General features: G+C 35.9%; 1 protein-coding gene across 1 annotated transcript in view; it reads left to right on the forward strand.

Moving 5' to 3' along the window:
- Positions 1-1,564: 1,564 nt before the first annotated feature.
- CLEC16A (C-type lectin domain containing 16A) overlaps positions 1,565-26,930 on the forward strand; it is a 60,951-nt gene continuing 35,585 nt past the window's right edge. Inside the window, 13 exon segments of the mRNA XM_010165376.2 lie at positions 1,565-1,689; positions 3,025-3,158; positions 3,926-4,031; positions 4,033-4,069; positions 4,714-4,819; positions 6,379-6,384; positions 6,718-6,841; positions 7,743-7,917; positions 9,541-9,594; positions 12,115-12,228; positions 18,276-18,504; positions 19,923-20,052; positions 23,022-23,122. Coding sequence (XP_010163678.2) covers positions 1,565-1,689; positions 3,025-3,158; positions 3,926-4,031; positions 4,033-4,069; positions 4,714-4,819; positions 6,379-6,384; positions 6,718-6,841; positions 7,743-7,917; positions 9,541-9,594; positions 12,115-12,228; positions 18,276-18,504; positions 19,923-20,052; positions 23,022-23,122 — 1,441 coding nt within the window.

Here is a 26,930-nt window from a genome sequence, read left to right on the forward strand (position 1 = left end):
ATGTTTGCCCTGTGCAGTGATTCAGTTTCTTAGTGTAGATAAAATTGATTTCAAGTCTGTTTTTGGCATAAACTTCTGAAACTTGTTTTAAACCGGACACCCCCAAGTGTTTTTTGTTTTTTTAGAAATGCACAGTCTTTCCTGGAACCCTACAGCAGCTTGTCAAAACGGGTATTTTTATCTGTTACATAATAGCTGCTTGAGGTCTTCAGGTCGTGAAAATTGGCTTCTTGAACTTCTAAGCTCCTGCATCATATTAATAAGATTCCTAAAATTTCAAGAGGAATCACTGAACAAACTTTCATGGAATCCAAAGCAATAATGATAGGCTGCCCTAGAGTCAGGACGCTCAGGCTATTTTCCCAAAATAGATCCTGGGAGTTTTGATTAACTCCACTTTTCATGGCAAGGTGGCTAGTTTGGAAAATCTGTCTTTCTTCCCAAACATTTTTTAGCATATTGCCCAGATAATCCTGAATGCTCAGGTGTTTACTCCTGGTTTTCAATAGATTGCAGTATAGCAATATATGAGCTGTGTTTAGCAATCTTAACTCTTGCAGTTTTAAAATGACATAAAATTTATCTGTTTATATTTTTTATTTAATTATTTTCATAGTTGTGCACCTTTTTACATCCATCTTCTTTCTTTATTACTATATAAAAGAAAAAAAAAAGGGAGAAAAGCAGTAGTGATTCTTTTCTTAGAATTTGCCCCTCCTCCTTTGTTTTGTTTTTTTAGGACAAAGGGAAGTAGTCTTTGGTGTAATATCTTATTTAGAGGGGGAAAGAGAATGTGACTGAATAAAATTCTGAGACTTAGAACTTAGAATGCAAGCATTTCAAATTTTATTTACCTTCCTGTCACCTGTGTAATATAGACATATCTTTCTTTAAACTCCACTAGACAACCTTAAGCTCTTGCCTTTTGAGATGGTAAAGCTGGAACTTGCCACCTTTCTGATCAGTATTTCTGTGCTTGAAGGGCCAGAGACCTGGTGGTTAAGCTTTACCAAGGTGAACAAATACTCTTCCACAGTCCTAGTTATTAACCAGAAAGTTGACATGAGTCTGTAAAGCGTCTCTGCAGACAAGAGAAAGGATCTAACTTTTCTAATTAGATCTACATGTGCCTCTTTCCAGAATTACACTTTTGCATATCAGCTACTGCACGCTTACCTGCTGCTTCTATTTCTCCTTTTTCTTGCTTGTTGCTCCTTTGACTTTGTTAAACAGACTTTCAAAGAAATTCACTGGGTTGCCCTAAGAAGCACCATGGGACAGGTCTAACGTAATTCCTAGTCCTGTGTTAGCATATGTATAAGCATTCATAACTCACCTGGCTAGTTATGGATTTGTTTCATTTGCCATGTACTCTGTTTAACAATTACTTTTCTTTCTGCATCAATATTAAAAGGAAATTTTAGGATTTTAAAATTGTACAATGATTTGACATAGTTTGTGTGTGTGTGTGTCTACAGTAAGTTACAGTGACTGAAGACAAACATGGTGCATGTGAAAGTGGTGGGATAGCATATTACTTGTAATTATTTTTTCTTTTAGGTACATGTATCATGTTCTGACTAAAAATACAACAGTAACAGATCACAACCGTAACCTGCTGGTGGAGACTATTCGTTCTATAACAGAGATCCTTATATGGGGGGATCAGAATGACAGCTCAGTATTTGAGTAAGTAGTTCTAAGCAATTTTAACTTGTTTTGTTTTTGAAGAATGATTAGAGTTGCGTAGAGATCTAGTTCAAAAGGTTAACTCATCCAAGACTTTCATGAATGTAAATAGAAAGCCATGTCCTGTAATAGACAGGTAAGCAGATCATATTCTTACACAAGAAACAAGAGAAGTTGCTTCTGTTAACAAGAAAGTGTTCCAAGTCCAGATCCCCTTTCATGTACTGCTTTTGTTTGACTCTCAAATCTTTGATATAAACTCAAAATCTTAATTTATTTTAGGGCCCAGATTTACTCAGTACCTCTGCTAATATCATATGACTTCAATTTGTTCACTTCAATTTATGTGATACTACAAATAGATACATTATTCTAGCTATGATATTTAGAGTATTTGTTCAGATGTTATTTTAATCCTCATGAAATAGCATTATAGAAAAATGAACTTTAAAGCAAATATTCGCAGTTGCAAATCTGACTGTATTAATGCCCGTTGCTTGGCTGTTTGCTTCAAGACACTTGCTCTTTTATAAAGACAATTTGTGATTGAAATAAGTAAAGCTAAGGTGTTTGGTGTTTTTAATTACTTATTTAAAGAGATTTCAACATTTTTGGGTTATGAAGCAGACTAAGAAAATGAACTTACTCTGATTACTCATATCTATACTGTAACTCCATCACATTCCTTACTGTCTTTTCTGCTTGGGAGATTTTAGGAATGATGATTCTTTTTCTATAGTTAATGTAAAAAAATGTTAATAGCTATGCACGTGTGATGTCCTGGTAGGAAAAAGTCTACCCCATTCTCTTTAAATTACATGCATTTCTGGTTTAAAAACACCACAAGCATTCAGTTGTATTTGAATTGTATGATAAACCACGAAATGCTTGCTTCTGGTATGGGGGGAAAAAAAAATCATTGAAGTGGATCAAAAGTAATGTCTACAGTGTTGAAGACAAAATGTCTTCCAAGGGACAAGTACGTAACGTCATTTAGAGACTCTCTCCCTCAAAATTATGATGCAAGGTAGGGGAGCTGCCTGATAAGCTGACTATACTAAAAAATAAAATAAAAAAGGTCCAGATTTCTTAACATCCTTTTCTGCACATTTTGAATGTTTAGGTGCCCTTGGAAGATATTCTTCTGTTATTCAGATAAAACTTTGCAAAGGAATTACTCATAAATGTAAAACATGCTGTTTGTCAAGCTTACCTAGTGAATTATGTTCCTGTTAAATACAGAAAGTGACTGCCTAGAATCATCCCTGATCCTAGTGAAATTATGTTCCTGTTAAATACAGAAAGTGACTTAATGACTCCTCTATTTTATTTCAGCTTTTTCTTGGAGAAGAATATGTTTGTTTTCTTCTTGAACATCTTGCGTCAGAAGTCTGGTCGTTACGTGTGTGTACAGCTTCTGCAGACTCTGAACATCCTTTTTGAGAACATCAGTCATGAAACATCACTGTGTAAGGGCACACTTTTAAACTGTTGAGGATTAAGTGATCAAGATTTGATTGAATTCCCCTTCATGTAATGGAATTTAGTCCTAGTGTCCCTTCACAGAAGACCTATATGAATTCCTAACATTCTTTTTAATTGAACACCACTGAAAATACAGTGTAATTTGACTACAAAATACTTAATGTAAATTTTCAGTAGTGCAAAAGTAGTTGTTTGGTACTACTGACACATTTATTTAACATATTTCAAGGGGATCTTTAAGTCAGCAAATTAGTTGGGGTCTGAAACGTTCCCCTTGTTGGCACAGGTTATGTGGTGGAACTCTGTTTAATTTGTACTGGAACTGTTGTGGCATCACCGAGGCTGGCATTCCACTGCTTGCATTTACTTCAAGGCTTTTAGAAACATATAAAGAGGACAAAGAATTTTTAGTTGGTAAAAGTACTCCAGAGCTATCGTGAAGAGGAAGTCATAAACAAGCCTTTGAGAGTTTATTACTTTGGCAGGAAGAGAGAGTTGTTTTACGCTGCAAAACCTACATAAATTGAGAAGATGAATATAATTCTCAGTTGTCTTGTTCTTGGGAGCAGAGGCCTTTGTTGTGAACAATTTTTTTATGTTACCACTTGAAACTATCACTTGAGTTGGTTGGTAAAAAATTGGGTTCTTCAATCATCAGGTAGTTTGTTGCTAACTGGTACTTTAAATACAGCTGGTTAGCATAATGATTTCTTTCTGCCTGTTAACCTGTGTAATGTTTCTTATTTTTCAGACTACCTGCTCTCTAATAACTATGTAAATTCTATTATTGTCCACAAATTTGACTTTTCTGATGAGGAGATAATGGCATATTACATATCATTTTTGAAAACTCTTTCAACTCAACAATCATACTGTGCATTTCTTTTATAATGAGGTAAGTGAAGAAAGAGTTGCAGAATAACAATAAGAGGACTTTAATTAGAAATTGATAGCAATTTGGCACATATTCGATTTAGTATCTTGTCTCAGCTTGTCCTACATTTATTTTTGTAATGGTTTTATCAGTGACTGAGAATTCATTTGTGGGGATCTCTGCAAAAGAATGATATAGAAGGTCTTTGTCCTTGTACAACTATAATTAAATAAAAATCTGGACTGTTTCAGTAGATCTGAAGCTTACTTCCCAGAGATTTCAACTTGATTATACCTTGTTTTCTTTCGCTTTTATAAACAGAATCTATTCTGTTTCACCACTTAGTTCTAAGAGGCTTAGTCAAAGTCTAAAAGCCTGAGTAAACAAAGGCTCAAATCGAAATGGATTTTCCTTGGGTCCATTCCAGGTTTTGCCAGCAGAGGGCACTAAAGCACTGCGTATGTGTAGAGTTAACGTGGACAGCTCGGACACTTAAAGCAGTTTATTTTAATAAACAAATGCAGCTGACTGTGAATTGTAAAATAATTTCAGTTACTTAAGTAGAATGTAAAAATATCAGAGTAATACATGGAAAAAGTTTTTCATACAGAATCCCAACAAATATTTTGTTTGGTTAATTCATAAGTACTTTCTTCTTGTTACAGCACACTAATGACTTCGCTTTGTACACTGAAGCTATTAAATTTTTTAACCACCCAGAAAGCATGGTCAGGATTGCTGTTAGGACTATAACTTTAAATGTCTACAAAGGTATGCTTTTTGTATATTAAAAAAGGCATATGTACAAAATGCTTGTTTCATTGTAGTTTAATTTTCAGTTATTACATTTAAGGACTTTCTGTCTGTTTTATGGGATTGAAAAGCTCAGCATGTTGACATAAGCTTCAGATACACATTTTAGTTTTTATGAAACAAACCCCCAAATCTACAGTATGTACTTGTAAATAGTATTGTTTCCTCACAGATGAAACTGGTTTAAAAAAAACCAAGAGAGTATCAAGTATGCACAAGAAACTGTAGCTTCCCTTCCAACAGAGATCAGAATGTGATTGTAGTTGAAAAACAAACAAACAAAAAACCAACCCCAAACCCAAATTGCTTTAAGAATATCAAGTATTTTTTACTTATGAACTTGAGCTTTTTAAAGTATGAAGCAGTGACCTTGCTGGCTACTTCACTTCCTTTTGGATTTGAAGTGCATTAGAGGATGATTGTAGAGCTCCTAGGTGCTGCAGTCACTCCAGTCTAAAGAAGAGTTAGATGGAGCCCAGTGAAGGCCAGGAGGCTGCAGTCGCAATTCCTGTGCTTTGACATTCCAGGAGGACATAAGGAAAAAAAACCTAAAACTTCACTGTAAAGATAGTTAAGCACTGCAACAGCTTTTCCAGAGAAACTGAAGAATCTGTATTGTTTGAGATAAAAACTCAACAAGGCATGTAACAATCTAGTAGAACTTTGATGTTAACGCTACTTTGAGAATGGGTTTGGACTGGACAACGTCCAAAAGTCACTTCCCCCTAAATTTTTCTCGCAGTCTATAAAATCTGTAATAGACTGAAAATATCACAGTGATCTCTGTAGAAAAACTGGTGTGTATTCAGAAGTTTTACCTCTGAAATCAGTGTGCTCTAAAATAGTGTGTATTATGGACTATGTTCATGCAAGGCTTCTTATTCTTTAATCCATTTTAAATTAAATTACAGTTTGAATTTACACAATTTTCTATTAATTAAGAGAAGTAGTGATATGATGAAAGTCTTAATTACAGAAGAATATAAGATCTTTTTAAAAACATGAACAATAGGCTTTGCAAATAACCGGATAACCTGCATAGCAGATGGGGTTTTTTTATACTTTTGACTACAAGGAAGGGTATGTCTTTCTCTTGTATGTTGAGAAATGGGCACTTGATACTTGTTTTCTTCTTCAAGAAGCTTTAGACCCAAATATGAGCTCAGAGAAAGAGCAAAGTGGAGGCTTCATATCTTCTTTGTTATATATTTATGTAACTAAATATTTTTATGGTAAAAAAAAGTACTTGTCTAGAATTTTCATTGAATATTGTAATGATATAAAGGTTAGAGTTGAAAAAACAAAGCTCAGATGTTCAGGTTTTATAATTTTCTGACTATCTATTTGCATATATTCTGGTCTAACAACCTGCCCTGTATCTTTTAGTTTAGCTGCTTTGTGCTTTAGCTTTTTAAACCCTTTTAGAGGATGTCACTGACCCAGTTCCTAATCCTGTTAACTGTTGTCTGTTTCTTTTGCCCTTCCTTCACTGATGATTCCTGTGTTCCTTAATGCAGTGTCATGTAAGTCTAACTAGCTTGACTCTCAGCATTACTGCTTTATTCCTACGCTTTTTTCCTCTTCTTTTTAATAAAGAATGTGCTAAAAAACCTTTCTGAATTCCACTAAATTTATCTTCAGACCTATGTAAATGTATCAATACTGAGCTCATTCAAGCCAATTAAGAATTGATATGACGCTTTTGTAGATGTCCATTTCATGCATAAGATCATGTCAGGTATATACTCATGAAAAACTAGCATGTAATTAAAATTCAGAAGATACTTTGTTTAATTTCTTAAAAATTAATTTAAAAAATTGGCAACTGAGTTTTCTTTTTAACAATTTCTCTTCAGTGGACAACCAACCTATGCTGCATTACATTAGAGATAAGACTGCTGTCCCTTATTTCTCCAACCTCGTTTGGTTTATTGGAAGCCACGTGATAGAACTGGATAACTGTGTGCAGACTGATGAAGAGTAAGCTTTTACAAATGCTGGATATTGAATGGAAATGCTTTTCCCAGATATTGATGCTCCCCTTACTTTGTCTGTAGAAGTTCAGTTAAGTTAGTTTCTGAATACATTCCCCTTCGAGACAGTTCAAGCTTTTCATTCTTGCAAAGTTTTTAGTGATTCTTTGAATTAATAGTGGTTAGTGCTGTGTGCCCTGTCTGTGCTGATATCCATACAAATAAATTTGTGCTTTTTCTTCATCTTCGTTTTAATTCTGCTAAATTTAGTAGATATTGAGAAGACACAAAAGGTACTTTGTGCTTCTCAGTTTTACTAACTTTGTCTTTTTAATATTCCTTTTCTGTGTGTCATCTCAGTAGAACAGCTTTCTGAAAAGGTTTGAGGAAAAAAAAAATAACTGGAAAGGTGAACTTTATTTAATATGTGAACTATCAGACCTGAAATTCCTGTGTAGTATTCCAGTATTAACTACAGAAATATTTTGTTGATTTGGTTTATTCTTAGTTTGCCTTCTCACCCCCACCTTAGAAAGAACAGTTGTTTCTTGCTTTCTTAAAGTGAAGAGGTAAATGTTAAATACAACATAGAATTCTTCTTTTATTTTTGGAAAAAATATTACCATTTTTTAAGGTTGTCTTGTGAAAAGACTCTGTCAGTGGAAAGCGAAGTTTTGTAAAAACATTGCTTCTAAAAACTTGGGGAAAAACTTGATTTGTGCATTCTAAAGCACATACAATCCTGAATACTGTTTGCTGGCTGCATTAGTTGACTTCACTGAAAACATCTTTAGGCAGTCAGTCTGCACAAGGTGATCTGTGGAAGGGATGCACATTAATGCTTTCCTTAAGTTTTTAAGACTTTGACAGTTGATTATATCTGAGACTTTCTTTCTGCTCTTTTTCAGGCACAGAAATAGGGGCAAACTGAGTGACCTGGTAGCAGAGCATCTTGATCATTTACATTACCTTAATGATATCCTTATCATTAATTGTGAATTTTTAAATGATGTGCTGACAGACCACTTACTTAATAGGCTCTTTCTTCCCCTCTACGTGTATTCATTAGTAAATCAAGATAAGGTAAGCTAATAGTGAACAGTTCAGTCTTGAAGGTATTACTCGCTTTCAGCATGTGTAATGATTTGGTTAGCAGTTGTGTTCTGTAGTAGAATTAATACTGTTGATATCTCTGTTTGTGTGTTTTACACGAAACAGCTTAAATAAGGTGACTAGGGGAAATAACCTGGGGCTGAATTTAAAGGCAGAACAGATGAAGTTTCATTCACCAGACCAATATTGATTTGGATGACATGGTTGTTAAATGCTAACAGTAGTGGAGACAAGAAGAGCTGCAAATTTGGAACAGGGTTTAAATTTCTCTGACACTGGGAAATACATGATTTCCTTTTCTGATATGGTAACTTGTTTCCTGGCAAAAGCAGATTATAATACCTTTTCCCAGTATATGTGCAAATTTTCCATGGTGTAAAAATCCACTCCAGGTAGAAAATACAAACTTTCAGTTTTGTTACTTGATTCTTCTATTAGCAGATAAGCTGTGTTTGAATGTGATATAGTTTGTTTTTAAAACATAGCCTTTAAATTTAGTGGAAAGCTAATTCTTAATGAAATAGAAACTGTTCTTTTAAAACCTGTACAGATTCCTGTATTCACTTGTCTTTAAAAAAAAAAAAAAACAACAAATTAACTGTTCTGTTTATTTATGGGGTATTTTTTTTCTCTCTCTACACCCCATGCACTCCCCCTTTCCTCCTTCTTAATTTTCTGTAGTGGTGTTTGTTCTTAAGATACACAGTGCTTTGTGAATTTCAGCATACTATAGACAGAGGTCAGGTTTCTTGCAAGTTAGTGAATTCAGGATATTGCATGTGCACTGAAGATTGAGTAACAATCAGCTTCTTCTCTTGCCATTGATAAGGCCATTGAAATAGGGTGAAGCAGACTTCCTGACTTTTACTTTCATTTCAGCTATTCTAACTCTTTCCTTTCACACATGTACAAAAATCTGCTTGTCCTACTGCTTTCAGGCAGATGTGTCTATTATCGTGATGCCAGAGATATTTGCAATCATAAAATTGGGCTGTTCTTAGCTCTTGAGATAGCTGATGAATTTATTTGGTGATGATTTTTAAAGTATCATTAATTTATTTTTTGAAACATTTTCATTACTACTGGTATATAAATTTAGCACTGTTGTGCTCAAGTTATACTTCAAATATTTTTGTCCAATGTGAGTTACTTGATCTAGAGAAATATCTGTTAAGAATGTGTGTTTATTATGTGGGTAATATTTAATTGTTTCTGAATAGCTAATTTTCAGAGCAGACTCTGATAAATGTTAACTGAGAAGGGCTTTTTGAAGGAATAGTAGCATAGTGAAAACCAGCATACTTCTCAGATACTGACCTGTTAAATTTAAGTTACAGAAGTGACTACAAAAGACAATAATCAGTAGTGATTTTTAAGCATGTAGAGTAAGGGATATGCTCATTCGGAGAGTCTTCATTTGAAATAGTTTACCAGGAGTGAACGTTAAAAGAGCATGATCCTTTCTGAACGTTTGGTAGCAGAATGTGTAACAATACAATATTACAAGTTTTGTTTTAAATAAAATGTTAAACAGTGTAAGTGCTTTAACTTTGCATAAATAAGTCAGCATTTTTTCATAACTTTTTTCCATAGGGTGGAGAGCGTCCAAAAATAAGTCTCCAAGTTTCTCTCTATCTTCTTTCTCAAGTAAGTATTTTAAGTATTTTGTCCTATGTCAGAACATGTTTTGCAGTAGTGTTATGATTTGTAAAGTACTGTCTTTTTGTCTGTTTGGGCAAAGCTATTAAAGACTATTTGTCAAATGGAGTTTCAAACCTAACAGTTTCCATTAAAGAAAAAGAAAAGACAACCCACACCAAAAAATCACTTGTCTTTTTTTGAACAGACCAAATCGCTTCTTACTTGAGTTAATATTCTTCTGAGGATCCCACAGCACAGGGCAGCCTTTGGAGCATTCAGTAGATGATAGGTTATGCACACCGCCTGACAAATGGTGCAGAATAGAGCCATGCAACATGTTAGGACACAATGTAGTAAAACTGCAGGTGAAATCTAGAGAGATGCTATATTGTATTTTGTATCTCCCTAAGCTATTGAAGATTCCAGATTTGAATTTTCCTTTTTGAAAAATAGAGGGAACAACGATCTCATGGGGGTTTTCTAATTGTTTTTAAAAAACCCAAACAAATTCCAAAACCAACCCCCCTCTCCTTCACCAAAACCTCAAACTTGATAACAATTTAAATTTCATGATGCCTATACGCTAAATCTATAATTAAGTACTTGTTATTTCTTGTTCTTACCAGTCCCACCCACCTCCTTTTCTTTCTGGAACTTATTTTCAAATGAAGAGAGTTTTATGGTGGTTTGGCTTTTTTTTCCCTTAGAGAAAAATAATTTTTTCTCCCCGTAGTCTTTGCTTCATTGCTATGAGACTAATCTTCTTAAATTATGTTCTCCAAAAGTACTTTTGACTTATATTCATAGAATTTATACTTTTTAAAATTTGAATTTAGGACTTTACATTAGTCATTTTATTATGGTCTGGCCTGTAATTTCATCCTCCTTTTTTTAAGAACTCTTCTGAAAAATGTGATTTTGCAGGATAATATAACAATGCTTCTTAATTTAAACCTAATAAATTGTGCTGTTGTGGAAGTTATTTACCACAGATAAAACCTTGGGAGCAATAGCTTCTTGTAGTAAAGGGATCTGCATCACAGGTTTGTATATGTTGTATATATCAACCTCTTTTTGATTGGCTAGGTATTGCTTTGCATCTGTGTTCTTTATTGTTTTTTAGTAAAGAAAATTTAAACTTTTTTCTTAACCATAAAGAATTGGGAACAAATTTTGTTTATCAGAGTGGGATGCAATTTAGAGAATCAAGCTACTTTTTTGTAACTGGCAGAAATGCATCTTTTTTCACCTCTTTTTTAACCTAGAGTGTCTTTGATGGAGTGGCATCTGAAAAAGTGTACACAGAGTGTCTGAGAAACCTTCTTAACTGTTTCTGTTATTGACACCAGGCATGCACTTGAGGTGTTACTCATATATTAGAGACAAGTGATTGACAGACTTGTACTAGCAGATTTTCAGCTGCTGTTCACAAAGCGAACATGTAACGTACTGATGCCAAAACATGCCTAGTGTTTAGTGTATAGTCAAGCTACACTTTCTGAATTAGAAACAGCTTGAGTTATTTGTGAGATTGTACAAAGTAATTTTGAAGTGTGTTTTGAATTTCCAAAGTTTTACATAGGTCACCACTGCATGCTAATAATCATTTCATTTTGAAGCTCTGGAATGGTTTTGACTTTAATCAGAAAACTTATGGAGATCACGTTTAGCTAAATACTGTCAAACCAGTAATTAGGTTTACTGATTTAGAAATTATTTGGGGTTTATTCAGTAGAACCACTATTTAGGGATCCAGCTTTGCTATTCCTGTGAAGAGAATGGATATAAGCTGACATAAGGCTATTGCAGCCCAATGTGACCTGGATCTGTCCGTAAGCCAGTTGTTTGCTGGCCCAACCTTGTAAGCTTTGCCTCAAAATAGAGTGGTTAGTGTAAACAGAGAACTCTTTTAAAGCACCGAAGCACTTCTGGATAAGTACCTTAATGTTATAGGCAGTATGGCCCTTATTCCTGTGTGTAGCTAGACCATAACTGATTGTGCTTTCATAGCCAGAAGAGCTAGTTCTGATCCAGTTCAGCATATTGCGTGACACAAAGTGCTTGTGTGCTCAACACGGACCTTAGTGGAGTCCTGCCAGTTGCTCGCATACAAAAAGGTCAGTGGAGGCTGTGCACCATAATCAGTTGTGTAGTTACTCAAAAAAAACCCAGTTTTCTACAGCAGTTTTAATTTGGATTCCTTGCTAGAATATCACGTAACTTTCATGTCAAAGCTGATGAGGAGAGCAAATTTACATTTCTCAGAGGAGAAAAGAGTATGAAGGATTATTAAAACTAGGTAGCTTAAAATGTGGAGAAAGGTTAAATACCTTTAAAGAGGATTATGGTCTCCCATGTTTTGAAGTAGATTTAATGAACTCTCAGTGCTACTAATTGTACTGTACTGTATATGTAAACTTAAGATACCAGTTTAACAAGGTCTGAGAAGTATGTTCAGTGACTGAAATTGCAAAACTGCATGTGCTCTGTAATGTCTGATATTTCTTTCTACCCTTCTTTTAATAGGTTTTTCTAATTATACATTACGCCCCTTTGGTGAACTCATTGGCTGAGGTTATACTTAATGGTGACCTCTCGGTGTTTTCTTCTAAAGTTGAGCAAGATATACAGAAAAACTCAGTAAGTGGACAACTAATCTGTAATATTTTTTTTTTAGAGTACAAAATGGGGTATCTGGAAACTGGTAAGCTAAGGTGATGGTATTTAGGAGGGAAGAGCACCAATAGGAGATTTCAGCTTTTGTTGTCGGGTATGATAGCAGAAAAATGTTCTGTGCAACTTACAGTCTTATGCTCTTGTCGAAGCTGCAGTATTTTTGTGCATGCATATATATTTCAGGTAGTGATATAAGAATATGTAGGACACAAATTAGAATACTTAGTAGTTTCTGCAGGGGTGAGACACTCAAAGGCTTCCATCATTTTGATGGGACACTAATGTTTTGTAATCCAGTCTTCTGAGTTCATTTTTTGTTATCAGCTCTTTGGTAGTGAAACAGACATGAGTCATCACAGCTTTCCTGTGAAATTATTTCTTTATCCAACTTGTGGTAGAAATGAGAGACTTGAAGAAAAAAAAAAAACAACCAACAAACAACCTGTCCTTATGGTAAATCATTTGGATGTAGAAGGAAATAAAGATTTTCATTTGAATATTCCCTATGTTTTAGCAGTATAACTGGTCATCTCTGAACCTGTGCATCAGTGTGTATAAGAGAATATAGACCAGCCACAAATAGATGGGAGTGTTAACACTTTGTCATTGCCCTGGTACCTTCAGATTTAATCCTGTGTAGATGTTGCTAGATGCTGTTGTTAGTCTTTTTCTAAGTATGTCATGTATATGATTTTTTCCCTTTTGTTGTGGGTTTCACAGTTTCTGAAACAGTTGCTTGTTACTTTTTAAAGGCCTGTTTGGGGATGGCAGTAAGAAGAGAGTATGACCTTTGGTTAAGAGGCTTCTGTCTGTGGTTCTGTCTAAAGATTGAACATGTCCTCTGATGTCTGGCTGGTCAGCAAAGAGTTTCTGACTGAATGTTTAATTTATAACAGCCAGCAGATTGGTTCTTATGCAGGTTCTTTCCTAGCAGTCGCTATAGCTCTGAGAGTTTCAGAGGGGAGATAAATGCTTCAACTCTTCCATGACACAAGTCAACTTTTCCAAATTTCTTCCTACTGTGCAGTGGAAGCTGTGTGGGCTGATCCTAGCCAGTAGCTTTTGCCTTCTGGTATTTTCTAGTGTTGACCTTGATATTTAGAATCCAATCTTTTTAAGAAAAAACTGCAGTGGAGTGGTAGAGCTGACTGAATGCTTTAAGATAAAGCAGTCTCTTACTTGTGTTAGGAAGTATCTGACCTTCTGCTAGCTGCATACTGAATGTTGTGTTACTTGTGCAGAAGCAGCTTTGTTACTAGGAAATTTGTGGCAAGAGGGTGGGGCCCAGTTGTTGCAGAAGTGAGATTTTCTTTTTCCTGCTACAGTCACTGTGCAAACTTGCAAAATATCTGTAGCATACGTTTGTGTACTTGCACTAATATTAGGAATATTAGGGGCTTCCTATCAACTTTGTTTTTTCTGTTCTCCTGTGTTTGTAATACTGTCTAGGTTGCTGCTTCTTACTGGTCTTAAAGATTTGTCCTCATGGCATGTAAACTGGGAGTTCTGTCATACCTGAACAGGTAGTAAATAGGAGGGGTATTGGCTTTCTAGGGTAGACACTTAGTGAAACTGTTGGAGGTGGAGCTTTGTTACAGGGAGAGCAGAGTGGTGGCATTTTTGGCGGATGAGAGGAAACTTCCATGGGAGAAAATTTAGGTTTTTTGTATGAATTTTCTTCAGTGAAACGTTGGAGTGGAGAACCTGTACTGTCCAAAAGCCCACTGGTGGAGGTTGGTTATCTGCAGAAATGGCAGGGAGTAATCTTCATGAGAAGAGCTCCATGCCTTACTTCCAGTGAGGACAGCTATCAAGTGAGCTGCTCTCAGTTGATGAGTATGAACTACTGCATCTATTGCATGGTGTTTGCTACTGGTGCACAACTCAATGCAGTGAGGCTAAAGCCAGCTCTAGATATGGGGGCATGGACAACTTAAGTAAAGGTGAGGCAGTTTCTTGTTGCTCTGTGATAGGACTTAGAGCGGAAAGTTGATTTTTGAGCATTGTTAGTCATTTCAGTGGCTGTTCTTTGGACTATAAGGTATATGTGGATCACTGCAAATTTATTCCTGTAGCGTATTCTGTTGCAAAGAAATGGCAAACTTGTATTGAATAATGGAAGCTATTTCAGAAGCTACTTTAGAATTGCTTGTTCTGGCATTAGTAGAGAAAAGTGATGAGCAAGTTTTTTAATTTACTTTTTGACTGAGTTTAGAATTGTGTTTGTTCTTAAGTCAGACCCAAATTTATCTTTTACTGCTTCCTTTCTGTTACAATTTCCCATGGTAATCCTGATACTCTCCTAAGATTGATTTGGGGATATATCTCTGTGCTATGGTGAGCCCCAGTTATCTCTAAACCCCTGCTCTACCTAACACTGCTCATCTCTTGTAACTAAGATGTCTTGATATATTTAAACTGAAGTGTAACTGTCAGTTTCTAACTAACATGTAGTTTCTAAAAACCCAAAGTAAGTAGAATCTCATGCCTTTATTCATCTTCCTAATAAGATTAATTAAAGTGGAATGAGGTATAGGAAGTATGGACTGAGATTATCAGAATCAAGGTCGTGTATCTTTGTGATAGGAGACTAAATGAGTGAAGAATACGTAACAAAAATAAAAGCTGAGAATGGATATGCAACATATCCAGAGTTATTCAGGGCAAAAGAGGAATGGTGGTTGTCACGACAGGAACAAATGGTAGTTCTTGCTGCAAATCAATTTGTGGAAAAAATCACCAGCTGATCTAACTGCTGATAGCTTATGAGTTGGCAATTACTTACCCATGGAGATCTGCTGAGCATCATAGGGCAGTAACGATTGCCCAACCTCCACTGAACAGGTTCTCCACCTCAAAGTATAGCAAATTAAGATACACTTTTTTTTTTCCATATTTTCCCCTGTATTTCTTTTAGGTGGCACCAGAAGTAATACTAACTCTTACCTCATAATTGAGTTGAATATGTGTAGCCAACAGAATGTATTTAAACTTGTCAAACACTAAGGTCTACCTTACTTCCTGTGAGATCTGTTTTCCTGAATAATTCGGATGTGGGCCAGTTCTGCCTATTTCATGTTTCTTGTTTAACCTACTTTCCCCTTCCTGTAAAAGCTGTTAGTGTTACTGCCTTATTTTACCAGCACATGTTGCACAAGATAAACCATAATTGAAAATATGTTTTAAAGACAATTTCAAAGTATAAAACAGCACTATGTCAAACTGTATAATCAACTTAGATAAACCATATACTATATAAATTAATTTTAAGTCTGATTTTAGAATGTTTTAAATACATAGCCTTGTTACATTTAGCAGAACAGAATATACATGGTGACTTTTTCTTAGCATTCTTTCTCGAGATGGACCAGAGGATGGCTCAGTGCTTATGAGCACAGCACTGTCTACTGGTCTCTTCTGTTATTTTGCTCAGATGGCTAACAGCATATTAGAAATGCAAGGATGTTAAGTACATGGATTCTTCATAAAGTAGCTACAGATTCTAGGAAGGAGTTGTAAGAAGTGAATGCAGGAAGGGGAAAATGCATTATGCAACTGGCATGCTACTTTTCTTTTTCTCCCTAAAGAATGGGACTTAAGGTGTTCTTCCCTTTTCTTATTACTTTTCTGACCAGAAGCCACCAGTAAAAAGGTAATCTGATTGTAACTCTGGTTGTTTTATAACCTTCTTATGTTGCAGTTTGATCAGAGTAGAAATATATCAGAGAGGTTACTGGGGACATAGTGTGATAAATTTCACATTGTGGGGTTTTTTGGTATTGTGAAAGATTCTTCCTACTATATGGCTTGTTTCAGTGCCAAGTGTAAGGCGACTTATGCAAGATTTCTATAAAACTTTTTTAAAAAGTCAGAAGATTCAGAGAAACATTTAGGCCTTTTGATTTGTAGAAGGCTTCCTCACAGATCATCCTCATCTCTTATTTTTGATGTATAAGTGTTCCTTATTAAATGGAGAGAGTTTTCCTAACTTTTTCAGAGAATCATAGAATGTACTGGGTTGGAAGGGACCTTCAAAGGTCATCTAGTCTGCAGTGAACAGGGACATCTTTACTAGAGCAGGTTGCTCAGGGCCTCATCAAGCCTGACCTTGAATATCTCCAAGGACAGGGCCTCTGCTACCTCCCTGGGCAACCTGTTCCAATGATCCACCACCCTCACACTGAAAAACCTTTTCCTAATACCTAAATCTCCCCTTTTCTAGTTTAAAAACATTACCCCTTGTCCTGTTGCTCCATGCCCTTGTGAACAGTTCTTCCCCAGCTTTCTTAGAGGCACCTTTCAGGTACTGGAAGACTGCTTTAAGGTCCCCCCGGAGCCTTCTCTTCTCCAGGCTGAACAACTCCAACTCTCAGCCTGTCTTCATAGGAGACGTGCTCCAGCCCTTTGATCATTTTTTGTGGCCCTTTTCTCTGAGGTCTCTTTGATGCACTCATCTTCAATGCTTATTGCACTCAAGTCATCTAAAGCAAGGAATGAAATTAGTTTTGTATTTACTCTAGTCTTATTTTCTCTTGCTTGACCTTCAGCCAGATGTGGTTGAAGTATTGAGGTTTGAAATTTAATGAAGTTTCTGTAGCAGTCTTGTTCAGCATAAATCTGGGCTGGCAGGAAGCCCCGAAACCATGTGTTTCACTTTTCAGTAACAGAGAGTTTTGGCTAATTGACATTTGTAGCTCTGTGTGAGAGAGGCCATGTACTCTGGTAATCCAGCTGTCAGGCCTGACAAGTGAGAAGGGAGCTCAAAGCATCACAATTCAGAAACAATCTGCACAATTTTAGGAAAACAAGTTTTGTTAGTCCTGCTAGTTGCAAAACTTCTTTTAATGTCTTGTGTCTTTCTGTAAGAATATATTGCTCTGTTGTTAGGATGGCACAGACTCTTGGAAATACTTCCTCTGGGAGAACTTTGTCATATAAATTTATTACAAGAAATCTGGGAAGGACTTTTTACAAAGGCACGTAGTGATAGGACAAGGGATAGTGGCTTTAAACTGAAAGAGGGGAGGTTTAGGTTAGATATTAGGGAGAAATTCTTTGCTGTGAGGGTGGTCAGACACTGGAACAGGTTGCCCGGAGAAGTTGTGGATGCTCCTCCCTGGAAGTGTTGAAGGCCAGGTTGGATGAGGCTTTGAGCAACCTGGTCTAGTGGAAGGTGTCCCTGCTGATGGCAGGGGGGTTGGAACTGGATGAGCTTTAAGGTCCCTTCCAACCCAAACCATTCTATGATTCTGTTATTTTCTTATTCTGTAAATTAATAAGCAGGAAAATCGGGTATTGATTGAATACTGTTTGCCACCTTGTCCAAAAACAGTGTTTAGACTTAAAAGATAAACTTCTGATACCTTTGTGTAGAACACAAGTGTGTTAAAGTCTAACAATTGAAGGAGTGTTGATTTTCTGGCTTTGGTAAGTCAATGTGTGGAGGCTCAAAAAAGGTTGATGTCAGTGCCATTTGTTCCTAGTTGAATCAAGGATTAGTGTGCTGTTGAGGGACGTGTAAGATTCAAAAAATGCTCGTGGCATAGAGCATTGGTTTTTGTCCTTGCTATGCCAAAGACATTTAAAGAGTGTATTTCATATTAATACATTGCTGTCAGCACACACTTTGGATTTTGCTGCCTTTACCTTTTTTGTAATGGGTGTTTTAATTTTGTATGTACTAGCTGTCTCACCTGTTAAGAAAGTTCAAAGAAGGAAAAAAAATTGTTGATCAACAAAACTGTTGATGAAATAGGTAGTTCTATATCTCTTTGTCTCAAGATGGCATACTTTTTAATGATAGATCTGTAGGATAATATTACTTTGGAGATCATTGTTCTACTGATGATTTGATACAAATTGAGGTCAATTTTATTGTGTTTTAAAATGGATTCAAGATTTGCAAGTGGTGTGCTAATTTACATTCTAAAAACCCTCTTTGTGAAGTTTCTTTATAAATTAGAGTTAAAAATGTCTTCCTGTAACTCAGTGTAAACTCTTCAAATTTACAGGCAAAGTCAAGTATCAGGTGTTTCATAAAGCCAACAGAAACACTTGAGAGGTCTCTTGAAATTAACAAACAGAAGGGGAAGAAGAGGATGCAGAAAAGACCCAACTATAAAAATGTTGGTGAAGAAGATGAAGAGGAGAGGGGCTCTGAAGATAACCAAGATGACCTAGATAAAACTAAAGGTACAGAAGCGAGTTCAAAGGGCATCAGAACAAGCAGTGAAAATGAAGGTGAGTGTACCAGCAAATAAAAATTATGCTTACAATTTGGATACTTTATTTACTGTATGGACCTAGTTGTGATCTGTTACATGACTTGTTCTCTTGTTGCACTAGGTAATCACAGGACTATTACATTTGTTTTAGTCTTTGACTATATTTTTTCTCATGTTAAACTATTCTGTCAGAACATCTACTTCTAATCTGATTAAAAGCTATGAAAGTCTTTTCTTCTGTACCTTCGGCCCTTATCACAAATGCATGCCTTGCACCTAAGTGTACATGATTATGGGGCCCTTCATATAGGACTTCACAACTGTTATTTTTCCTTCTGTAATAATGCAAATGGTGTAGCTACATCACCTTTTTAAGATGATCAGGAGTATTTTATGCATGTTTCAATGATAAAATTCAAGTGTGCTAAAAGTGACATACACAGTAGAAGATGATAGTAAGTGGTTCAAAACTGAAGAAAACATCTTTAACTTTCAGATTTTTTAATTGCACGTTTTCAGGATTTTTGACTTAATGCTAACCTTAAGAAGGATTGGTTTTATAGGATGAATGGTCTTACAACATATCACAACTGTTTATTTACTAGTTAGTAACTATTAGAAGGGTGTGCATCAGGCACTAATCTTTACTTTAGACATAGATTGAGAAAAGTGTGACAGAATTGCATGCAAGCAATTGAAAACAAGACCTTTCTGCTTTGACAGTCCTGTCCAAACATAGCTGCATTTTGATTTAAGTAAACCATCTGTTTGAGAAGGCTTTAGTTAAATGGTGTCAAATAACTCATGATGTGTTGTCTACCATGATTTGAAGAAAATATGACATGATTTACTGTTTGTTGCATTTAGTAGGCATCTTTGTCCCAATTCTTAAGCAAAAGCTAGATTTGATCCTAACACTTCTACTTAAAGCCAATAGGTATGAAGCATTTGGGATCATCTATCCTGTCTCCTGTAATAGCAGAGACCCATTTACACTCTTTATGAAACTTCCTGCCCACCCATGCCCCAATCTCACCAACATTTTTACAAAGAAATTTTTTTTTCCAGAAAGCGGTTTTGTTTTTTGGGGGGTTTTTTGGGTTTTTTTTGTTTTTTTTTTTCCTTTCCTTCCTTTGGTTTGGAGGATTACTGTTGCTTGTTTATTTGCCAAAATAATCAGTATATTTTCTTTACATATATTATACATAAGTATAATATTCTTATAGCAGTTATATTACTTGAATGCAAACCTCTTTATTTTATGGGGAAGAAAATTTGCCTACATCTATTAATTCATTAACCCTTCTGAGGTTATGTTTATATCTCATATATAGTTCTATCAGTTACTTTTAATGCAAAATGGAAAAATGTAAAAGAGCTTGTGATAACTTTGTTTAAAAATATAAAAACTGGGTTTTTTTGGGTTTTTTTTAGAAATAGAGATGGTAATCATGGAGAGATGTAAACTGTCAGAATTGTCTATCTCTACTGTGACAGAACAGAATACAACAGATGAAGAAAAGAGTGCAGCTGCCTCTGGGAGTGAGATAACAAACTGGAACAGGTATAAGGGAACTGTAATATATTTTGCTGGATTGTTTCCTTACTTGCCCTCCTGTTAACTCTCTCACTTCTCTTACGGGTTATCTCAAATATGCCTCCAATTAAAATTACAGGGGTTCTTGTGGATCACAAATAAGTGAGGCAACAGAAAAATGGGATTTGGCCTTTCTACGGATCAGTTTCAGAAATGTTCCTGTTCCGTTGTAAAGTTTGTGCTTTCCTTTATGGCAGCTGTGATGCTTGAAGATGGTAAAGTTAAATTAGAGAATATTAACACAATAAATCCAGAATATAAATGTTTCCATTTCAGAATTTTCTAAACTTCTAAACAGAAGAAGTTTTCTTAATTATATTTATGTCACATCTGTCAATTTTCTGTACACCTCTAGGGAAAAAACAAGGAAAACTCCTCAGTTCACGGCTGAATTTTGCAGAATTCTAATAGTAGTGGTTATGAATAAACCCTACTAACCTATGTACAGTTTCCAAGGTCCATAAGTATATCTTAGGGTTACTGAAAACTTCTCTTGGAAATGTAGTTTTTAAGTGTTCCTGGGAGCAGAAATTGCTCTGACTTCAAAATTTAAACTTGGATATATTAAATACCCATAAGACACTTTCTCAGTAAGAATTTTGAGTTCTTGTTATTAGAAAGCTAAAGACAAGAAACTGAACGTGCCATCTGTGACACAAAAGTAACTGCAGATGTGTCCCTTGGGGAAATGCTGTGTTTAATAGGACTTCAGATTTATTTTTAAACTTGGGAAATGCTGCCTGGTATTCCTAGAATTTCATTCTGTCTCCATTATAGGTTTGGTGTAGCTTAGATTATGTTAATTAATAAAGATAACATTTAATTTCACTATAAAAGTGAAATTGAACTTTGACTCGAACTGGCTTTAAAATACATTGTTCTACATTATTGATATTTTGACTAAAATATGTGCCAAATGGCTTTTAGAAAGAAATTGGCAATGCCTGCATTGAATACTTAAAGCAACTAGGATGCTCAAGTCTTGAGAAGTGCAAAATACTTACAAGTGAGTTGCCAGTGCATTTGGCAAATGTCTGCATTTCAGCACTCTCTTGATCTGCAGATGTGATCTGACAAACATCCTGTGTCTTTTCTAAAAACAAACAGCATCAAAGAATGTGCAGAGCTAAAAATATTTGTAAAATAAGGATAGACCTTGTGTAGGGCATTTCTCATCTTATTTTTGTTTATAAATTTTTGGAAATATAGGTGGATAAGTTGCTGTATCTTAAGATTTTGCCTTATTCTGTATATCTAATGTAATATTTTAAACAGTAGCTAAATCTCTCAAGAAATTTGGTCAAGTGTGTATAACTTCTTTCCTGCAATGACTGGAATCAGTGAGCCATGTGGATAAAGTGAGCCATGTGGATAAGATGCCACGTGGTAGCAGAAAATGCAGTGATCTTTTATCCCATGCTTGAAGTGGGAGAAACTTCCATAACTGGAATAATCATTAATGATTGTGGTGATAGTGATTCCTAATGCGTTGCAGTCTTCAATTGTGGACACACTCCACAAGAAGTAATAATTTGAAGAATACTTGTATGGCATTTGATCTGTTTCATCTATCAAGTCACTAATAAAAGATTAGTAAAGGAAGAAAATCGTGTGAAGTTAAGAAGTACATTTGAAAATACTTGTCATATGGCCTTTAATATTAAAAATTGTTTTTAAAAATTGACCAATATTTACTGAAAAATAAATGGAAAACAGCACAGTTTGCAGTTAAAAATCTGTAGCTGTAAGAGGTAAGTCAAGTTTTCAGTTTCCCTTAGCCCTTTTACTACTGTGAAGAATATAGAAAGTTTTAAGTATTTTTGGTGTGATTTTATTTTGATATGCCTCACTACCAGAAAGTTTAACCCTAAAGGCTTGTTTTAAATTAACTTCCTTTTATGATATGCTACACAGCAAAGTTTGGGGTTTTTTTTCCCAGAATGCAAAACCTTCAGGCTACGTTGTGCCTTCTGTTGCTGCTTTCCTACAGCTGAAGTTTTTCTGGATCTATCCTACATTTAGTCTATACGAGGAACTGTTGACGAGTGACAGTCCTACAAGTTGTTTCAGCTTCATATTACTGTGATTGAGACTTTAGTAATGCAGATAGATAGATGCTGTGGAGAAGCATCTGGAATGAAAATTATTTCTCTCACTGTTGTAATAATATTTTTTTAAAGTTACGTAATCTCACAAATGTAAGTAATATGTGGGGGAAAAACAATGAAGAATACATTAGAGATTACGGAAGTCATTTAATAATACCATGTAATATTGGTGTTAATGGAACAGCTACTGATATTTCTGCAGCTTTGATCTCCTAAAACATTGGTTTTAATAAAATTAAAATAAATGTTACTTTTACATTATAGGTCAGTTTTTAGTGTAATTACCATCTCTTGTTGGTCTGACAACAGACCTAGTGTCATCTAGCGTTTAAGTATTTTAATAGTCTTGAACCTGGATATCTTGATCATCTTTCTTCTTTAGACCTTGAAGCTGAGCTCCCTTCGTTATTTGTAAAGCACCCCGTTTCAAGATGTCATGAGGCTTGTAGGGCTTGTTTAATGCTTAGGAAGATTGAAGGCACTCTTGGTTTATTTTCAACATTGCTAATTCTTAAGGCTGTTTTTGCTTGAATAGTTACAGTCTTTGGAGATCTACATTAGGAACATCATGTGGGAAATCTGGCTTAGGTACATGCAGCGGTGTGGAACTTAGGCAAAGATGGATCAGAATTAATGTCAGAATGCAAATACAGGGCATGGCTATAATCTGAATACTCTTAAACAGGTTAATTTTTGTTTAATGCCTGAAAATGCATTACTGTAAATTTGCCTCTTCCATTAGCTACATGTAGAACAAGATAATTACTCATTTTTCTGTAGATATGTTCTTTTTCTTCTTCACCATTTTAAAATTACTCCTTTCCACAGGCCTTTTCTTGATATGGTCTATAATGCACTGGACTGTGCTGAAGATGATTACTATGCCCTCTTTGTGCTCTGTCTTCTATATGCAATGTCACACAACAAAGGTAAGCAATTTTTGCTTTTTCCAGAGAAAAGTAAATGAGACACATAGTTTTAGACCGTCATGATATGTTTATAACTCATGTTTATGCATACCTTAAACAATGAGAAATTCTTTACATGTGGGAGGCAGAAATAAGTATGTTGTAAGTAAAAACAGTTGCTAAAGGATCACCTTTTTAAGAACAGTTTGGTAGAAAGCTTTGTGAACATCAGATAACTTTTCTTCCATAAGTTTCTTGCAATTGGAATAGGATTATTATCTTTAATTTTTAATCTCTTAATTTCAGTTGAAGCCCACTGTATCTAATCTCTCTCTCTCTCTCTCTCTCTCTCTCTCTATATATATATATATATACGGAATCCAGTCCTTTCCCATTTTGCATGTAGTATGATTGCTATATGTAAACCGAATATAAAATGTTGTGAAACTTGGCCCCATATGTTATAATTAAATCTTTGTCTATTTTAAACATAGAATCATAGAATAGTTTGGGTTGGAAGGGACCTTAAAGCTCATCCAGTTCCAACCCCCCTGCCATCAGCAGGGACACCTTCCACTAGACCAGGTTGCTCAAAGCCTCATCCAGCCTGGCCTTCAACACTTCCGGGGGGGGCGCATCCACAGCTTCTCTGGGCAACCTGTTGCAGTGTCTGACCACCCTCACTGGATACATACAGATAATGCACAAGGCCTGAGAATCAGATGTGATTATGGAAGTCATGTATTGCCTAGTTCTATCCAGCTTTGACAGTTCTTCAGTAATTCTTTTTATACTCTGCAGTTCCTCAACAGCCTTCTCATCCATTGTGCCATACATAATTGATTGAAAGCTTATTTAAGTTGTCAGTGTTCTGTGCCATAATACATCTTGCAAGTCTCCAAAGGAGCATGGACTGTTTTATAAACTAGCAAAACTATGTTAAATGTGTACATCATGGTAATTCAAACAGTATGAGAATGTGGCCTTCTCTAAGGGATGATTATGGTTAGCATTTTTGCTGTTTATCTTTGTGTGCATTTTAAATAGATTCCTTACGGACCAATAATGTAAACGTCTTGCACATGTGAATAAGCATGTGTTTCAGGAATTGCGATTGAATTTAAGTTATTTTCTGCTTACAAGGATAATTCCTATAACATACTAGTAATTTAAATTTATCAACTGCTACCGTAAACTGAGCAAAAGAGCATCAGGTGTGATGGCATGTTTAAAAGTAAGAATTCTGTTCTAGTTTTAAGGTACCTCTAATAAGCAAGTAGAGTGGAAATTAGTCTTGAGGGAACTAGCTAAGCTGAGCCCTTCCTGTTCTCCGCCATCCTCTTGATGGCTTTCTCTTTTTCCAGGAATGAAGGAATGCTTCTCTGAGATTATAATTTGCAGACAATTTTAGGGCTTTCACAGTCTCTTATGGCAAGTGATAACAACACAACTAATATCACCAAAGACAGCACCACAGCCTTGCCATGCTGTAGCCCTCTCTGACTTGCATCTCAGATTTCCCACCCCTGCCCTGCAACCCATGCACTCCTTCCAGAAAATGTCTTTCCCCAAAGGACTTCTGAGCATCTCTTGCTAGAAAACCCTAATGTCAGAGATTTCCTTCTCTTAAAATTCATTAGTTGAAGCTGTAAATAGCCACAATCATTAGTTGTAACAGCGTCAGAGAGTCCCTGGGAGTCTTTCAGTGTCATTGTGAAGGAGTAACCCTGTACCCTAGGATTGTATTTCTTAAGAATTCTTCTATTTAAAACCATAGTCCTCAGCCCACTGTATCTGCTTTCAGTGTAATTAGTCACTCTTCAATATCCTGTTCCCAGAAAAAATGTCTGATATCCTCTCTTGCTTCAAAGATGATTTGCTTACATCTATAGTATTGCTGTAAACAGTGAGGAATGCAGCAGATGCAGCTTGTTGCTGCTTAGTTTCAGCAATCTCTGTGCTGTTTATTTTTCACCCAATATCCAGGGTTACTGAGAGAAATAAAGCACGCAGTGAAATATCTACCTTTAAGAGACTAAAAGTATCCTGGCTTTAAAACTGGAGATACTTTCTATGTTTTTAAGGGGTCAAAATCTACACTTCAGTCTTTGTCAGTCACACCAGCTCTCTCTAAATGAAAAATTCTTTAGGCTATACTCGTTGGCTTTCCTTGTCAACAATTTACATTAGCCTGTTGCTCTTTGGAAGCTATTTTCCTTTCTGCCCCTATCTTTGACCCTAGATCTTAGGTGCCAGACAGATAATGACATCCAGTTTTGGTCTTCACTGTCTTTCACCAACCCATTCCTCTTGTACCCTGTAATAGGCTACTTTCATCCTTGGGGGCTGTGGAATCATTGCCTCTGTGTCTTGAAAAGGAGGGTGTTTACAAGCTGCTGATTTAGTGCAAGAGTGGAATGTTGTTCTTTACAAGCTCAGGATCTGTACAGCTGCTCCTTTCTACACCAAATTCAATATCAGTCATGGAAGGTGCCTCAGGACTGAGCTGGAGCCAGTGTTTATATCTGAATCCAGTATAATGCAAGAGATCTGTTTGCTTACAGACTTTGTCAAGGTATGGGTCAATGATCCTTTTCTTTTACAGAAGGACATGAAGGTCTCTCTCCAAACTTGGAGAGGCCAAGTTGTTTCCCCAGATTCAGGAAGTAATAAATCTCTAGGAGCTGTGTGTCTAGGATCTGACTATCTATTTGCTGTCTGTCTAGCAGAGATGGTAAATGCTGTAGTGAACACTTGAATCATCAGTTCAAACAGACAGGTAATGAATTGGAAATTTAGGATGATTTCTTGTGACTGAAAGCAACACAAGCTTGTCCTCTCTATACCACAGGAAAATGAGTTGCAGTTTTCTATTTCAGTATATTGGCTGTTTTGGATATGTTTCTGATTCTCTAGCTGATCAGTTTGAATTTCACCTTTCCCCTCATCCTACTCATTCCAGCACTGTGGAGAAGGCTAGAACAGAACACATTCAAAAAAATCTGAATTGCCCTAGCTTAGCCAAAAGCTCTGGTTTCAGGTGTTTCTTCTAAGGGAGCAGCTTTCTCAGTCTCTGTCAATTAAATATAGGCACTTACTGAGGCTTTCGATTGTGACTCCTGCCATTTGCATACAGAGTCTGCATTTTCCACTGTGTTCTTGAATGAGTTTAAACAAAATGTGCTTGTTTTTCACCAGCAAGAAATACCCATGTGAACAGGAAGAAAGAATCTCAAGAGGTACATGTATGCAGCTAAATAGATTTGTTGCAAATTGTATCTGAGAGATCTTTAATTCCGGAAAGAGCCCTTCACTTGTGTTGCTAGAGCATGTGCTGTATCTTAAGAATGCAGAACTCCACATCCTTAGCAGGCAGACAACCAAATGAAAGATGCTGAATATGAATTATTTTACCATTCTTTCAATTTGGCCACTTTGCTGAACACCTGCCTGGTCCTGCCTCATTCCTCCCTCATGTTTTCTTAGTCTCCTTAATGGTTTTCAGTTGGTTAATGGCCATGTCCTTCTGTGACAGCTTAAACTGCATAAAGATATTCTCTAAGAAATGTTACTCATAAGCAGCTTTCCTTTCCAGAAGTAAAACTGTAGCTCTTTACTAAACTGTGAGATTGTTGTGAGCGCTAATACTCTGATTGCCCTGGTTCTTTAGATGCTTCCTTCCCCCCTCACCTCTTTCTTCAATCTCATCATGACAGAGAACATTTGTATCACTGTCATTAATCTTCAGACAGACCTTTATTAATTGTTCCAAATACATATGCTTAGTGAAGAAGTAAATATCACAAATGGTGTTGGTATGTAGAGTTAA

Source organism: Antrostomus carolinensis, unplaced genomic scaffold (assembly GCF_000700745.2).
Source record: "Antrostomus carolinensis isolate BGI_N321 unplaced genomic scaffold, ASM70074v2 scaffold10243, whole genome shotgun sequence".
Classification (NCBI taxonomy): Eukaryota; Metazoa; Chordata; class Aves; order Caprimulgiformes; family Caprimulgidae; genus Antrostomus; species Antrostomus carolinensis.